A 17920-nucleotide genomic window follows, 5' to 3' on the forward strand; every position below is an offset into this window, starting at 1 on the left:
AGATCTTGTTCCTACAAGGTTCAAGGAAAAATATATTTGCTAAGAAAGTGCCAAATATATAACAGTAGCTTCAAGCCAGTATTATGGGATAAATATTCTCTATGGAAAGCACAGAGAATATGTTTCAGGCCCTTACCAATTCATCTGGTCACGTGACTCTGCTCACTTATTATATGCTCATCCTATTTGGCACATCTCCCATTAACTCATGTTGTCAGTACTGCCAGGTGTTCAATATAATGCATGCTGATGGTTTAATAGACACAGAAAGAATCTGCTAGTCAATCAATCCATCCAAGTGATGGCCCCCTTTGGTAAAATTCACCAAAACAGGACATGACAGATGGACACAGAACAGGCCACTTGTTTGTTTTGTTCAAAGTGACAACCTCAGAATCCAGGACTATCCTGGAGAAGAAGTGAGAGAGTGAGGGACATGATTCTGGGCACTGAAATTTTGAGGACGATGGAGTTTACAATGAGAGCCAGAGAAGCCTTCACATTCTAGCCCACGGGTTAGGTTAGCGAGAGAGCGCATTACAGTTTGGTTCCCATGACCCTTACTCTGGCGAGTCATCTAACTCATCATTTGCAATCAGGGCCTCAGAATTCTGTTTGTGTTTGCCTTTACTTTTTGATTTGCTACCTGTCCGATTACTTTCCTTTGCCTCCGACATCTGCTGATAAGAGAAGCTTTTGTCTTCAGAAGCTCCCCAGTCCTGGTAGTTGTCATTCTCAGCGTAGGAAAAGCCTTCTTCAACGGAGAAGGGGTCAACATCAACATCGTAACGCTGGTATGTGCTCTGATGAAGGGCCTCCTCCCGAGCGCTGATCTCCAGGGTGCTGTTCCACATGCCATAGCCAAAATAGATGAGCAAACCTGCAGTGAGGGAAGGGAGCAAGGTAAGGGGAGTCAGCTGTTAACCATTTCGGAAAGGAATAAATAAATGCTATGTTACAGTGACCCAAACTTTACAGTTAAACACATGCAATGTTACCCTGAAGCTACTGCACAGATGTTTTACCATCTGTATTCCCTATACAGACTATGTGAATTTTAGAGTCATACAGAAAACCAAGCAACAGTGTGTTGTGCTAGAAAAAACCTATTAGGGGAATAGGGAATAGACACTCTATACCCCACTGAGGTATAAGGGTCCCATATATGGGCCAGATCTCCAGCTGATGAACATAGCCTAGGTCCAGTGAAAACCCTGAAGTCAAGAGCACTATGACAATTTGTACTGGCTGAGGAATGGCTCCATGTAATATTAGTATTAAAGATAAGAGCTTCACATAAATATTATGAGATTTTAAAAAAAATTGCACATCTAGTTTTTGAACCCTTTAGGTTTTGTGTGTTCAAGCTTCTCTCTCTGCAACCAAGGAACCAGAAATATATATGTATATTTTAAATATGGACCATGATTCTCTCATAATCAGATGTATCCATGATCCGGGGCTTTAGGAAAAGCCCTGAAATATCATGAGACTTGTGAGAAAATCCCAAGAATAGGCAAAAGCTGCATTTTCAGGCCTTTCTCCTCATCTTTTCTCCTTTACTCCCCCACTGCATATGGCCAAGTGTGCTTCCTGGCTATCAGGCTAAATCTGATGGGTGCTAAAATGTCCTCCTCTGATTACTAACTATCTGATTTCTTTCCAAGCTTTTGTTCCTTCTTGTCTTTTCATCTGACCTTATACAATTTCTTCTCCCTGCTACCAACGTAACATGTTTTTTTCAAGAATCTAAAGTAACTAGAGAGTTAAAATCCTACTTGGCAATATTCTGCTGCAGATGCATCTCTATAGCAAGGCACCCAGAGCGTCTGGTCTGGCCTTGGCACTGACTGACATCATCAAGTGAGACAACAGACTGCCTATGTGAATGGGACTGTATGTCTCCCACACCAGCAAAGGTAAAAGTAAAACAAACCCCATCCCTCTCAGCCTTGTGCTTAGCAGCTTCCATGGAAGCTGCAGGGGAAGTAATTACATTTAAGAGGCACTGCCTTCAGTCAGTAGCTCCCTTGGTTGATAGCCAAAGGAATACCATACAAGTCACAGGGAAAACATAATTAAATGAAGCAGACCCGGTTGCTGTTTTGAAGTCACTTTGATTTGCAGGCACAGGGGGCAGCTATCACATTTGACGGGTGGTGCAGCTTCTATGTGAAGGTGGCTGTGTCTTCCAAGGGCCAACATATGTGCAACCTGTAGTCCCTGGATTGTGTGAAGCAGCCACTGCAAAACAGCTAGATGTTGTTTTACAGGCTCCTCTGTGACGGCCTTCCGGTGCTGTGGGGTGTGAATTGCTTGTAGGGGTCATGAAGGAATTATCCCGCTTGGTATACTTTAATTTGGCCATAAATCCTTTCTCTAAAGCAATCAGGTGCTGGCCACTACCAGAGGAGTGCATTACCTACCTAGCTAGAGGTCATTACTGCCAAGTCTGGAGACTCACCCCATTCTCTGCAAAACTAGCTGAAACCTCCTAAGATTTTTAAGAACAGATAGTCTGGGTCTCATTTTCTGTTGGCAACCATCAATCCTTCCAGATCATGGTGTATGTGTGAGAAGTCACCCAGACTTTCAGCACATATGCCTAGGCAAGAGCTTGGAGGAGCAGAGGCTGCCCAGACCTTCATCCTCATTTTAGGCCACTGAGACAGAACCCAAAGGCCAGACTGAGTCAGGACATTTGGTGCCTCCAGGGCTGTAGTTGTATAAGCATTGAGGGATCAAACCCAGGTCTCTTGTGTGGCAGACAGGAATTCTCCCACTGAACCACAGGGGACTCTGGGGCTCATTTTATTTTCCTTCTAATATTAGAGACTTTGTCCATTAGATTTTTCAAACCTTGGTCTTCAACCTTGAAATACTAGAAACTTTTTTTTAAGAGTTGAATTTTTTTCTGAGAATCCCCTAACTCCAGGAGCTGGACATCTAAGTGAAAAAACAAGTACCTAAGACACACCATAAAATCCTGAGGGCTGACAACTCTGAGAGGAATCTGCAGCCGGATCCAAAATGGCAAGTGCCATGCGGAAGGTGGAATTTAAGGTATGATTAATGCTTTATGCAGATAGGTATTTGCCTATTTACTTTTCATGAATTCTCACTCCCATGTGTCTAACATATAGTCAAGTGGCAATTAACTGGGAATAACATACATGGTCTTTTTGATTATTATGCATAAATAACACCTTTGTATTGTGCTAATAAACCACCCACGTGCCAAATTCAGTAATCAAGTGGATAGGCCAGCTCTCCTGATTTAATTGTGCACCTTGTGGTGGTTTGAAATTTTTCGTAAGGCCCCATTTTCTGGAATGGGATGATCTTGGGAAAAATCTCAGCTTCTGTTTATAAAAATGTCTAGCCCTCATGACCAAAGAGGAAAGCTTGAAAGCATGACCCTGAAAGGTTCAGATAATAGAAAGGAAGTAGAAAGAGCCCCAAATACTCATTTTTCTTAAATCTCATGGTTTTAAAGCAAGTCTTATGATACGGAGTGGCTTGACTCATGAGTTTTGAATGACTGGAGCTGGCAATATTTAAAACCTGTCTGACTTGAATGGAATTGCATCAGAAGATGGCTGTTTTTGTTAGACCTCTCATACAAGGCAGAAAGGTTTTCTGTTCCTGCCACTGAGTTTCTTTCCCCTGTTGACTTGGGTTATTGAAAAATGGATGAGCCCACGGTTCTAGAGGTCTCCTGATAAGGCTGCGAAGCACAGATCCTGCATGGCCAGATGGCCTGTGTGCAAATTTCTGTTCATGGAAATTTAATGAAGCTGCAGCTCTGAGCCCTGGGAAGTTCCAGCCTGCACTCAGTCCAATTAAATCCTAAAAATACATCTTGAGAAGCCCTGCTGTCTAGCCCTCTGCCTACCATCCCGCTCAGCTGCAGTGGGCTGCTTTGAAATTAAGAAGGAAAAGCAGGATAAATTAAATGGTTCTGATCAATTTAGATGCTGGCTAAGTGCTGCAGAGCTACGTGATGGGCTGCAATATTTTGGAAGAGCCACAATGATGCAAGATGTCTGGCTGGGAAAGGGAGGGGGCAGGTCACCCTTGGGACACGATTACCCTTGATGCAGGACTTGGAGGGACCTGGGTTGGCGTAAGGAACACTAGGTGTTGTATCTAGCTGACTATTTCTCCAAAGCTTCCCAAGGGTTCCCCTCTTCCGGAGACTGCAGCACAGGAGGACACAATGCAATCCAGCTGCTCTGGGAAGTCTAGGTTGAGGGTCATCACTTGTCCTGAATTAGATTTGCAAGCTGAGCTCTTCTTCTTTTCAAACCACAGCCCAAATTGAATTCCCATCCAGATGCTCAGAGCCCCAGTCTGTGCTCTGTTGGCTATGCTGGTCCTTAGGATGAGGGTGGCATCCTCATCTGATATTGTGGCAGCCAGTTAGTAGGGCTGTGCGAAGCTTCAGGTGCTGATTCGATTCGGAGGAGATTCAGCCCGATTTGGCGGCTGAATCCAAATCAAATCAGGAGACCAATTAAAAAGTCCAAATCAATTCAAAGCTCTCCAAATTGATTTAGAAAAGATTTGGAGAGCTTTGGAGATTCAGGCAGCCCCCACTCGCCACTGCAGGTAAGTAGGGGGAGGGGACCATGGGGGGACCCCTGCCAGGCCCCATCCCCTGCCTGCTCCCCCAGCCCCCCGAGCGCTGCCCGACCCCTGCCTGCTCTCCCAGCCCCACTGCATGGCTGCCCTGCCTGCCCCAGCTCTTGGCTCTTTAAAAAACAGCCTCTGCTCATGGCTGCCGCCAGGTGGTGGGTGGGGGGGGATCCCCACTGCCTCACGCTGCATGAGAGGCTTTGCCACGAGCCCCTGACCCCCTCCCACTCTCCCAGCTCCCACCACTCACCAGCTGCTGCAGCGGCCTCGGGGCTTCTGGGGTTCATGGCAGAGCCCCCCAAGCAGTGTGGGTGCAGTTTTTTTTTAAGAGCCGGGAGCTGGGAGAGAGAGCAAGGCAGCCATTGATAGTGGGCAGGGGAAGGGGCCGATTCGGAAATTTGGCCAATTTGGCAGTGGCCAAATCTCCAAATCAGATTTGGCCAAATCAATTCAGGACAGTGATTCAAATCACCGAATTTAATCACTGTCCCCTGCGTCGGCCAAATCTGAATCCGAAGCAAATACTAGCCACTTCACGCAGGCCTACCAGTTAGTAACACAAGGCACTCGGGAAATGCCTGCTGGATCAGATCGGTGCACCACGTAGCCAAGTATTCTGTTTCCAGCTAAGGCTTTTCCCAGGCGCATTGAAGGAAGGTGCAAAACCTCTCTCCCTCTTACAGACACATTGTGGGAAACATCTTGTGGATCCCTAGCCATCAGGCGTGTTCTTTTGGTCTGAACCATGGGGATTTGTATCCCTTATACTTATTTTATCTTAATCTAAAGTAACAGTAGATGCTCTTATTATCCCGGTAGAAGTCTTGATTGCTTTTTAATGCTGTTAAGATCATGGCTTCAATAACATTTTGTGGCAGCAAATCTTACAGTTTACTTACGGATTGTGCAAAGGATTCTCAGTATTTCGTTTTCTCAGTTTTAAATGAGCTGCTTTTAGGGGCATCCCCTTGTTTGTGCATTAGGAGTGGGCAAACAGGAGGTCCCCAGCTGGAGAGAACTGAGACCCCAAACTGCCTTGCGCTGAATATGTTACCACTTTCCTCCTTCAGATAGACTAATCCCAGGAGCAGTCCAGCCTGAGTCACAGAGGGCGCGTCTACATGTGCGCTTTAATGTACAGTCTCCTATTCTTCTCTACCCCAGAGCACGTGTACAGACACCCTTTGAGAGCAGGGCCATCTAACTTCTAATGGCTGGGGCCACATGCTCCCTGGGATGTTGGACAGGCTGCAGACTATGTGGTGTGGCCCGCTCTCCCCTCCACAGGCCTGGGGCTCCCTGGGCCCTGCAGATTGTGTCTCCTTGCCCCTCTCCCCACTGCAACTCCCAGCTGGAGCAGGGGTGGGAGCCCAGAGACTGACAGCAGGAGCAACAGGGCAAGCAGATCCTAGGCTGGGAGCCAGGGGAGGCTGCAAGTTAATCCTCTGCAGGCCAGTTGTGCCCTGTGGGTGCTAGCTGAACAGCCCTGATCTAGAGGCATAGGTCTGGCACTCCACATCTGGACGCCCGCTGTCAAGCCACATTAGATTCCAGTGAGGAAATCTGCAATCTGAACAAGTTTTCAAACAAATTATAGGAAAAGCATGGCTCAAGAGCAACGAGTAACTCACTGACAGGCAACTGACTTGCTCAGAAAAGCAGCCCTGGATGGCGTAGTGCAGGTGAAAGGGCACCTGCTGGAATGTGGGCTGACCCGGGCATCTCCATGTTGACTGGCAGATATGAGAATGAGGACCACGCAGCTGGGTGAGTTCATCTGTCTCTCCTGATTTGTCCACAAACAGGAAAGCCTGTCTGCTGCTGATAGAGTTCAGGGAGGGTCTTCTGGATTGTTTTCCATTTTCATCAGATCAAGTTTTACCCCTGAGAGCTGTCAGTACAGGCACACTTGGCAGCTGCCAGTCAGAACGGGAATGTGGAGGTGGGCGGGGGGGTGTCTAGCAATGACTCTGTAGTAAATGCTGGACTGTTTTACTCTCCCAACACAAACCCTGCTAGCAGTTCAGTTCAGACTGAGGTGACACATGGTAGAGAAGCTGACAGCTCTCATTTCAACTGAGAGCAGAGAGGCTGATTCTACCCCTTTGAATAAAGGCTTCATCTTGTAAGCAGAATGATATTAACCACTTAAATACAGCCTCCCAGTTGTATTTCCATGCCAGGATCAGTGAGCTCTGATTTAAGTGGGGAGGGTTTGCTCACAGGGTATTAGGCCAGGAACCATTTATTCTGTATTTCTACAGTACCTACCACAATGGGAACATCTGTTTTATGGCTGGGGCTCCTAGGTCCTATCTAAAATATCTCCCCATGACGGGGCCTTGACTCTGGCATTGTCTTCCTGCTTTGGCTCTCTGCTGTCTGGACATGTAATTTCTTGGAGATACCATAAAATATGCTATTTTTTCCCTGGATGTTTGGAGAGAGTTGGTTGGAAGAGATGCAAAGTGCTAGAGACCCCAGGTCTTCTAGATACCTAGCTCCTTGGCAAGGAGTATGGAAGTCCTGAGAGCACCCAGGGTTACCAATCTTCCTGCTGGAAAGCCAAAAGCCTAGCCCCTGAGAGTCTGAACTAGAGGTCCTGAGGGTAGCTGCCTCCCTGACTCTTAGCGAAGATCTAGGCTACTTGGACCCTGCAGCAGCATGTATTGCCAGGCTTTTCTGAAGCTGTGGGACCTAGAAACTCTGAAGTGAGCTGAACAAATGGGTGGGCGAGCAGGCTGGGCCTGTGTTCTGTGTGAAAACTGTCATTTTGTAAAATGTTTGGCTTCCAATGATTTAGCATTTTCTTACAGAAAAATATTGTCAGCTTGGATTAACTCAGACTGATTGGGTATTCAGGAGTCACTGATAAGAAATAAGACACAAGGTCAAAGAATTATAACACATCCTAGCTGAGCAATCCCATTGGTTAGACAGGCAGCCTGGCCTTGCTGTTCTAAGTTACTTTTAAACTCAGCTAAAAGAACATCCAAAACTCACCCACAAAACACCAGACAGCAAATCGGATCCATGTTACTTTGGAGAGCTTCAGCATGAGATAGATATTCACCAGCATGGCAAAGGCAGGGACGAAAGGGAGACAGGGTGCCATGTACGGCAACTTTTTGGGGTTTTCTGGCTGCTGCAGGATCACAAAAACCAATACAACGATGAGCAGGATCATCAAAACCACCAGAAGAATAGCCCACCAGCTATGGTCGTAGATATAGTCTGCACCAAAGATGATGAAAGAACAAAAGATAAACATCAAGATGAACAGCAAGATCACACAAGTGGTGACAGTGTGGCCAGTGGCTGCAGTCGGCCGATCCATTTTCCCTGGCAGTCCAAGGTGGATCCTCATTGTGTAGTAACGTGGCCCTATTAACTTCTTCAGCTTGATGAGGTAAATGTTTTCAGACTCATCTGCCTCTATTCCTGAGGTCATGTCCACTGTGCCGTAGTTAGGGTGGTTGACATTGTAGGTGGACTTATCTGACTTCCCAATGAGCATCTCATTGTCTCCCAAGGAGGGTAGATTTTTTGCACCGCATGTGTTGGTGGGTGGGCCAGAAAACTCCTCCCCTTCGCTCACGGGAGAACAAACTTCCTTCTCACAGTCTGCTAGAATCCCTTCCTTCTTCTTGGTGTGCTCCTCAGACAGGAATTTGACAAAGCCATCAATGTCACTCTCCGGCTGATATCGAAGAAGCAAGACACAAACAGAGACCAAAGTGTAGGCTAGGAGTGTGCCAATGGACATCATTTCTATCAGGTCCCTCAAGCTGACCAGCAAGGAGAGTAGTGCTGCTAGAAATCCTGAGACAATACAAGCCACCACTGGAGTCTCCGTGTAAGAGCTTACGTGGGACAAGAATCTAGAGTATGAAATAGTCACAGAAGGTTAAAGTTGCACAACATGGAGCCTGCTCTACAGCACTCCTCACCCAGATGGAAAACCACAACGCCAGGCTTTAGAGCGCTGCTTGCTTCTATTCTAATTGTGTTTCTGAATAAAATTCTTCTGCACAAAATAAATGGCTGTGATAACCATGGAACCTGGGGTGGTGTCTAGCTTTAGATATCTATGTGTGATCTGACATGAACATCAGATCATTTACGGTGAAACCATGAAACCCCCACTAACTTTTGTAGCCGCAGTGTGGCCCATACTGAGCTTTTCTGCAATGTCTCATCCTTAGGACCTGATCCTGCCTTCCACATACATCCCAAACTCCTGCTGGCTTAACTGGGAGCTTTTATAAAGCTTGGAATGCAGGCAAGAGCTCATCCTGAGCAGACTCCATACAGCAACTCTGATTAACTGAGCTTGCTCATGTGAGTAGCTTTGTTGATATAACTGGGATTCATAGGGTGGAATACACTAAGCCTGGCAATGCTTGTAGGATTGGGCCTTCCACAATCATATTTATGAGCTGCTTTCTATTCATGTACATTTAACATACCATCAGCTCCTCTGTCTGTTGATGTATGGTATTTAAATAGCAGTATCAGTTTCAGAAGAACCCAATCCAAAACTCACTCAAGCCAATTTGAGTCTTTCTGTATACTAACAGGTATTCAGTTTGGGATCAGGTCTGAATTCAGACTGGTGGTTCATTTAGGTCTACAGTGCAAAAGTTTAATGTAAAGACAAATGCTAGGACAAATGGAGTGTTTTTAATCCTGGGTTATGATCATCTCATAGAATCACAGGGTTGGAAAAGACCTCAAGAGATATCTGGTCCAACCCCCAAAGGAAGTATTTACTCTTCTTCATCTCTATAGAGGTGAAACACAAAGTTCACTGTATGTTCTACCACTAAGGTGAGATTTTGTTCCAGGAAAAATATTTAGATATAATTAAAAAAATATTTCTGGATGTTTCTCTCTCTTTCTTTCCTGGTGCAAAGGCCTCAAGTGTAATACTCAGTGGATCAAAAGTTTTCTGTAATGGCACTAGTATAATATAGAATGCTGTCCTGAGAAAGAAACCAAAAACATTTTAGGCAATTTGTTTTGAAAAAAACTAAAAATTTCAAACCAAATGCAAACCTTGGCTTTCATACTTGTTAACTTGATAGGATTTTCTCTTAATAGGTATCTAACAGGTAATATTGTAATTTAGTCCTCTGTGAGTAGAGCATGACATGGACATTTTGTTCACGCAAAACCTGGATTGGGTGAAAAGCTATTAATTCCCATAAACTTTAACATGAGCTTTCATTTGTAGCTCCACCCTGATTCTCCAGGTGACTTGCTCTAATTTGTGTTCTTATTTGTTGTCACTGGCTATCACGCTGCTTCTACTCCTGTTTTCCAGCCAGTGACAAACTGTGGCTATCGGGCTGTGGTGAAGCGTGAAGGAATGGCATCCTGCATCTTTCCTCTCCTTGCCCAGAATTGTTTAAAAGGTTTGCAGGCAGACCTGTGCTGCTGTGACCTATCTCAAGCTCTCACTGTTTCCCTGACGTTGTGGCCTCTTGCACTTTGATTACAGAAGTGAAATGCAGCTATTGATCTCATGGCTTTTCATAGGAAAGATGAAATGAACAAGAGTGGGGCTCCCATCAATCACTTATATTCTTAATTCTAGCCCAAAAGCAGCAAGGATCAAAAATAAGTGACAGCAAAAGCATGACTAACCTGAAGAGCAGCCCATCACCAGCCATGGCATAAATGACTCTAGGCATTGGGAAAAGGGAACCCAGCAAGCTCACTGTCAAGCCAGCCACAGATCCAATGGCAACGATGAACTTAGCAGCGTAGAATCCACGGGCTACAAACATTTCCATCAGAGGGGATTCGGTATCAATGTCAGAGGATGGCACCATCAGTGTTAAGATAACACTCACCTAGCAGAGACAAAAGAAGACACCTGATAGGGATAGAGGGGCATGGATGGTACTTGGCTTTGTAGTGCAGGAGATCAGGTTATCAGTGAAGAGAGCCCAAACTATTTCAATCGTGATTTCAGAAATGGTCGCACTTCCCTTAATCGCTTAGAGACAACTTAAAATGTCACATGCGGAGGACGTCTTCACTACAGAATGATATATCCCAATGAAAAACAACCAAAGAGGATCCTGTGCAGCCTTTAATTCTGCCTTCCTGTAACTACAAAGCAACAGCAACATTGTTTAAACATGATTATGACAATAAGCCTTGAAATCAGCATTGACTCGAGCCTATTAGTGTAACGAGACAGGGTACATAATAGAATTGCGCTCTAGTTCACTGGAGAAGTGCAGTAGGAGTCATTTAGCCTCAACAGCTTGAAAAAGATAGGATCAGTTTGGGAAAAATTTCTGATGTAATTACAGCTAAAGGAGACTTGGCTTGTAACTGCTGTGATTAAAGAATGAGGTAGCTTGGTGGCCTTGCTGTGGGTTTTCTGTAAAATAAAGCAACATTCCCTCCCTTTCAGAGACTCACTTGATTTTTTTCCATTACAATTTACATCTCCAAATACAAATGTGCATTCATTTGGATGCAGAGAAGCTGAACAATGCATCTGGCATTTCCAGGCTTGCCATCCATACCCGTTACTGCCAGCCGATGATCTGTGCTGCCTTGGCCAGAGTCCCAAACTGCAGCAGTGGGAGTGGTTCCTCTTCCAAAGATATGGCTGGGTGAATAGTTCCTGCCTCTTTTGATGCTCTTTTTCATTTTGCTGCAGTTTTACACACTGAACTCCTCTTTAGAGCTGATGCTATTGATTATGCACAGAGAAAAGACAAGCTGTCACATTCTCCCAGCAGCCAGCAGAGGAAAGGATAACCTCACCAGAATGGAAATATTTTAGTCCTCTGCCTGGAAAAAACAGACTGGGAGGTCAAAGGGTAGCAAAGGAAAACACTGATGTGTGTACAAAAGCACAGCTGATTCACCAGTGCCCACCAGAGAAGGAAACCTTTGCAACATGTTCTCTGTGACACATCGCATCAGTAAGAAAACAGCACAGATGATGTAGTAGAGAAATGTTATCTGAATTTGGTACTTACAGACACGTATGCTGTCAGGCACGTGACCAGCGAAGCTGTGATTGCGTAAGGGATGGAGGTATTGGGATTCTTTGCTTCTTCTCCTGTTGTGGCGATTATGTCAAAGCCAATGAAAGCATAGAAACAAGTAGCTGCGCCTTGTAGCACCTGCAGGTTTAATTGACTTAATCAGACATATTAAATAAACCTGGTTGAGAGAGAGGTGGCTCCTTGTGCTTCTCTTCATGTTAGGGTCTGGAGGACTTACTGTACTAGCCCATGTATGTGCGGAAGGACATATGCAGCTGGGCAGTAGAGGCTGTAGTAGAAGCCACAAAAGGGGCCCATTCGCACTCCCCAGCCTGGAGAAAGGTTTTCCCTTCATATCTCCTCCCAAAGCCTGCTCCTTTTTAACATGAAGACAACTCATGCAAAACTAGGCAAATTTGGCCTGAAGCAACTCCTTGAGCCCCGCTCTACTTCAGCTGTCTTTTGGACATCTTGACTCCCTATACACGTGCTTGGAGTTGCGGAGGCATTTTAATTATAGTGGTTCCTGGGCAGCCGCTCTAATTAAAACGCCTCACTGTCATGTGTAGTAAGCCTGTGTGTTTAAAAATGGCCACGGGATGCTTTATCTAAACCTCATTTTCTGAGGTTTAGATCAAGTTCCCCATAGCCATTTTCGAACGTGTGGGGGTTTCATCACGTGACACCGTGGCGATGCTGGAGCATTCGGCTTAGAAAGTGGAGCAGACTTGATTAATCACAGAGCAGATTCAATTAATTGAGCCTGCCCTGACACGTTCTAATTAGAACACCAACGAGCACATATGTATGCAGCCTTCAGGCCTGGCCAGAGTATCTACACCCACATGTTGGCATTTGAATTTGGGGCCTTAATTCTACCAAACACCTCAACATGTCACTTGAATCATGCCACATGCTGAAATACCTGGAAATCAAGGCGATGTGGAAGAATTAAAGCATATTAAACCAATAAGAGATCCATTTGGAATGGTGATCCCCTTGAGGGAGGAAGCCCTAAATCCTGTGCATACTGCTCCTTCGGTTATGGAGGTACATTCAACTAAAGCTGGTCAACTGCAGTTTCCTAATGCCTGATACAGTTCTGCAGCTGTGCTGTCCCTGAATCTGACGACAGGTCCTGTCAATGACAGATGAGAAACTTCACCAATTTTATCTATTCACTCACTTTAGTGACATTAGACCCCCAAATCTGATACATTTCATAGGAATTTGTAGCATTCTCACACATTCCACATTAGCAGACTTTCTAATGTGGCAGCTAAAAGTGCTAATTGACAGAACACAATAGCAGAATAAAAGCAAGGGGATGAGTGCAGCTTTCAAAATAAATTCTGTTTTATTTGGAAACTGTGGATGGGCTAGCAGCCCACACTGGAAACCCTTGGATGCAGAATTATTTGTACTGTTTAAATGTTTTATTGGGTTTGTTTTCTTTAAATATACAATATCATTAAGGATCTTTATAAGAAACAAATGCTGAAACAGGCCTATGGAAAGAGGTAGAGAAAGAGCTGGCCTTGAATTTCTGTAAAATATTGTGAGAGAGAGAGGAAAAAAGCAGAAAAAGTATTGGCATCTTAGGGAGTTACAAGAAGTGGGCCAATTTGGTTTTATTCCAGCCACATGGCATCAAATAGCCAGTCAGCATCAGCTCTACTCTCAGGTGGGCTCAGTGATTCATTCTTCATGGTAGTTTTTATCCAGCAATGAAATATTGATTTGTCGGAGGGAAGCGAGTGGAGCATGTTGTGGTCTAGGATCCAGTATCAGAAATCTTGCTTTACTTTACTTTGCTGCTTAGCTTTCTGCACAAAACCTTTATGGAGTTAAGCAGTGAAAATCCAATAACTTATTCTGGGTTTAGTCCAGCAGAGATATTTTCAGTCTCTGTTCATCCTTGGATAAAAACTAGTTCAAGCAGGCTAAAAAAGCCAAATCTGTTCAAATTCTCAGTCAGCTTTGAGCTAACATCCTTAAAATAAGCATTGACAGGTGGTATTATGAAGTGCACAAAACAAACAGCTTAGAACATTTTTATTGAAAACCAACCAAAACAAATAACGCCGTGTCCTCCCATCTGTATAAAAATGCTGCTAGCTGTTCTGAGCTCCCTCACTATAGATGGCTAAACTGCATCGTAAAAGGATGCTAAGCTGCATCATAAAAACATGGCCTCAGGTGAAAATGTCTCCAAAGCTCCCAAGTTACTGAGGAGGCTGATTCCCAGTGAAAGTCATGGGGATGCATGTTCCTAAAGCACTTAAGCACTTTGAAAAATGTTACTTTTCAGCTTTTTGCCTTTGTTCCATTGTTTTGTTGGGTCAGGGATTGGTCTTTGGACCAGACTTAGGCCTTGGATCCTATTTGATCTGAAATTTGGATGCGGGTGGGAAAAATGGTCCCAGCTTTTGGTCATCTTTAATCTTTTGGAGAGTCCTTCAGATATGCTGCTGTAAATCTCTTTCTAGGAAACATTTACACACAGCAGGTCCAGTCCTTCCTTTAGTGAGACCCTGAGCCATGAGAGACCCCACACTGCTTTCTGCTCAACTCAGACCAAAACTCAGTGGAACAGTTTCCACAAAAATGCTGCTTCATTGAGTCTGAAATATTAGAAATATTTTGGGCTTGGCAGCTGTTACTGAAGCCAAGCCAGGGTTCTCAGGGAACTTGAACACTGGGACCTACATATACCTTGGCTGGGGCAGACCTTCATAGCTGGCCTGCAGAGCTAGGTACTCCAGAACTCTCCCTGCCCCTATTCCCTGGTATTAGACTGGCAAAAGCAGCAATTTTATTGAACAGCTGCTGTGTCAGGGAACTTTTGGTTTGTTGAAATTTTGGGGAAAAGATTATTTGGATGGATATGAAATTAAAAAAGAAAAAAAAATTCCTGCAAACCAGACACTCTAGTTTCATCCATCCCAAATTCGTCTCTCTTCTTCTTAGATGTATCCACAAGACACATCATAAACTTCACCTGTGCCTATGCCCCACAGTATTCTCTTACCACTCTCGTTTATCAGACCCTGGGGCTTCCTATGACTCCTCTCTTTACAAGCCCACGGACTCATGAAGTGGAACCACACCGGTGGTTCCTTAGCAAGAAGGAAGTGGAGGGTGGTCAGGGATTTTGACTTCTGCCTGGCTCAAAAGGAAGCATGGTCCAGTGGAGAGGACATGGAACTTGGGACCTGGAGATCTGGCTCTGACCCCTGCCCTGATGCTGACTTGCATTGTGAGACCCAGGGAAGGTCACCTTGCCCATCTGCTCCTCTGCTTCCTCTCCCAACATTTATCAGTTATGTCCAATGAGACTGGGGTTTTCCTGTGATATGTATGTTGTATATCTAGCACTACAGGGTCTCTAGGTATGCAATGCATGGGAAGCGCCTGTGCAATCATGGCTTGCAGACCCTGCATGGACTGATTTGCCTTGGGCCCTGCACCTTGCTCAGGTCAGCTCTGACTTCAAGTCTCATCTCTTGTCCTGTCTGACTGCAGAGCTGACTTGAGCAGGGTGTGGGGCCTGGGGCAAATCAGTCCGTGCGGGGTACCACCCCTGCTCTGATCCCACGTGCCCTGGACCCAAAGTAACTGCCATTGCCATCTGCAGTGGTGGCATTGGTGGTGGGGGGAAGGGGTGTAGTGAGTAGCTGGATGCAAAGCTGGCAGTGAGGAATCGCCATGGCCACTCTGCCCAGCTCCGCGGGGCCCCCCGAAGCGCAGGACCCGAGGCGGTCAACCCAATTCACCCCTCGCCCCCAGGGACTGCCCTGCTTGAAGTAGTACCTGGTATGTGGTGCTGGCCCTATGTGGCCAGGGAGACGCTTAAGCTTAAGGCTGCTGTTGATTATAACATACTGGATTGAGTACAAGACACTTACCCCTGACCATCCGAAGGGTAGGAACCGCCCCTCAGACCAATTGTCACCTTTGGCAAAGAACACTCCAGCTATCATGATGAAGATCCACACTGCCAGGTTAATGACATTGAGCACATTGTTGAATCCCACAGAGTTCTTCACTCCCATGGAAACAATGATGGTCACAATGACAGCGATAACCAAAGCCAGAAGATCTGGGTATGATTCTTCTCCTTTTCCTGGACAAAGGAAAGAAAACATTCACCCACATTGAGAGAGGGAGAGAGAGAGAAGGAGAGCGTGAGCCTCAGGAAAGACTCCATGTTTTAAAATGCTTTCTAGATTCTGGAGCATAGCTGCTCTGATCCCAATGCAAAGGCTTAATAGTGTTCAATAATCATGCACTACAAGCGCTTGCTTAGAAGGCTCAAATTTAGAGCACTTCAGTTTATAATACAGAGGTGATCCCCCCTCACACAACAAGACATCAGTGGGAGTTTTGGGCGGGTGGGCAAAGAAAAAAGATCAGGTCCCAAACTGTATAATGCGTCTCTGTTGATCACATGTTAATCTTGCATGAAATACTTATCAAAACACCAGTCTACTGTTACTCATTAGCAAAGACACAGAGTACTGTTCGATCCACAGGTCAAGTAGTCACATTTAGCAAGTAGTTTCTGAATGCTAAAGAACCAGGCAGTTAGCTTGTTCTTTGTCACAGGGAATCTGCGCCGCTCCTGTCTGATGAAGGCATATTGCTGAGTCCCTGAAAACCCTCCACTGGCCTTGGAAAATGTACTGTGGACAGTAGCAGAGAATATAAAATAAAATTGTGCAGCATATATCCTTACTTTTGGCTTTAAAACTGCTATTGGTTATGTGCTTGACAGTGTTTATGTTTATTCTGTTGCAGCCCATATGATGTTTCAGTAACTGGGATCCGAAGAAGCAGCTTCGACTGCCAGTCTGTTAATGCGGTGTCTTTGTATGCACTCTCCCACTTGGTGTCGTACTAGATTGCATGGACACATTGTTTTACTTAGCAGCACATGTTCATGTACTTGTACATGAGAGATGTGCACAAATGGAACTGTACTCATAGTAATTTGGAATACTGTTAGCAAATATGTAAAATTAACAATGTCATTGTTATTTTTTACACAGTGGGTGAAAATTAGAAATGGGCTAGCCAAACTATGGAGAAGTTCTTCACCAAGCTTCACCTGACCCTTCTCTAAGCGGAACTGGATTGGAACAAGCCAGGCTTTCAAATTCACCTAATGAAGAAGGGGAAAAGCATCTTGGCGCAGACAGAAGTGCAGCTCCCTGCTGTAACTGAGAAGGCTTTGCAGGACAACGATTCCCCAGCCCAGACAGAAGTTTGCTGTTAGTTCCAGGGAGGAGCATGGGCGACTGGCGCCACCTTAGTCGGGGGGGTGCGTGCCCCCCCCAGTGACTGGTCAGCAACTGAGGGGGAGGTCTCCCATGGCCAATCTTGCCAACCGGCAGGGGGGAGGGGGGTGTCCTACAAGTTGCCACTGGTGGGAAGGGAAATCTAGCTGCTGGTTGCCAGTCTACAGCCAGTTTCCCTTAGCAATGGGCCCTCCTCTCTCCCAGCTTGTCTCTGTTTCAAATGGGAGGGGGGAAAGAGAGGAGAGAAAGCTCATTCTAGAGGTTTCTTAGCTGGAGCTGGAGGGTGGAGTGGGTGAATTGAAACCACCGCACCTTGTGGAGTGTGGGGGGGAGGGGCTCCAATACATCTGCCCCACCCTCCAGAGGGGGCTGAAAAACCACCAAACTGAACTCTCTCTGCTCCCTTCCCCTCCTCCCATTCTGGCTAGGGACAGACATTCATAAAGCCTGAGCCTGAATTGATTCAATCTTTGCAGGTTAGTCTAACCTGGCTAGGCTGAAGCGATTTGTAATTGGACAGACATTCTCTCTGGACTGAGGAAATTCAGGCACACGCCTTCAGTGGCTCAGGCTAGAAGCCGGGGGGCACTACAACAACCCTCTCTTCCCTTACACAATGCTGAGCAGAGGCGGGGCATGGCCAGGCCCTGGCAGGACCTCTGATTAGGGATTCTCCGCTGGCTGCTCAAGGGACGGGAGTATTGCCAGCCCCCAGCCCCCTGCTAGCACTCTGAGGCAAGGGGTGTGTGCAGTGCATGCATCTGTTGAAGATTCAGAGCTTTTTAATCTCCCTCTCTGCTTCTGTATCCTGTCTGCAGCAAACCTACAGCCAAGCAAGCCAGCAGGAGGATGATAACAGTGTTTATTATCCCATCAGCAAAACAATAGCCTCTCTCCATTAGTTCAAACTCTTCTTAAACAGCTTACCAGCTGACCTGTTAATTAGCTCCAAAAATCCCTAAGCGG

General features: G+C 45.7%; 1 protein-coding gene and 1 long non-coding RNA gene across 2 annotated transcripts in view; one reads left to right on the forward strand and one right to left on the reverse strand.

The window, feature by feature from the left end:
• Positions 1–6: 6 nt before the first annotated feature.
• SLC7A14 (solute carrier family 7 member 14) overlaps positions 7–17920 on the reverse strand; it is a 52180-nt gene continuing 34266 nt past the window's right edge. The window contains exons 3-7 of the mRNA XM_019503290.1: positions 15563–15780; positions 11646–11792; positions 10288–10496; positions 7642–8519; positions 7–880 (exon numbers count right to left, since the gene is read on the reverse strand). Coding sequence (XP_019358835.1) covers positions 561–880; positions 7642–8519; positions 10288–10496; positions 11646–11792; positions 15563–15780 — 1772 coding nt within the window. The 3' untranslated portion in view covers positions 7–560. The remainder of the gene's footprint in view (positions 881–7641; positions 8520–10287; positions 10497–11645; positions 11793–15562; positions 15781–17920) is intronic.
• LOC109287978 overlaps positions 16131–17920 on the forward strand; it is a 19308-nt gene continuing 17518 nt past the window's right edge. The window contains exon 1 of the long non-coding RNA XR_002095033.1: positions 16131–16140. This is a non-coding gene — a long non-coding RNA (uncharacterized LOC109287978). The remainder of the gene's footprint in view (positions 16141–17920) is intronic.

This window comes from Gavialis gangeticus, unplaced genomic scaffold (genome assembly GCF_001723915.1).
Source record: "Gavialis gangeticus isolate Ggan-Ray unplaced genomic scaffold, GavGan_comp1, whole genome shotgun sequence".
NCBI classification, from domain to species: Eukaryota; Metazoa; Chordata; order Crocodylia; family Gavialidae; genus Gavialis; species Gavialis gangeticus.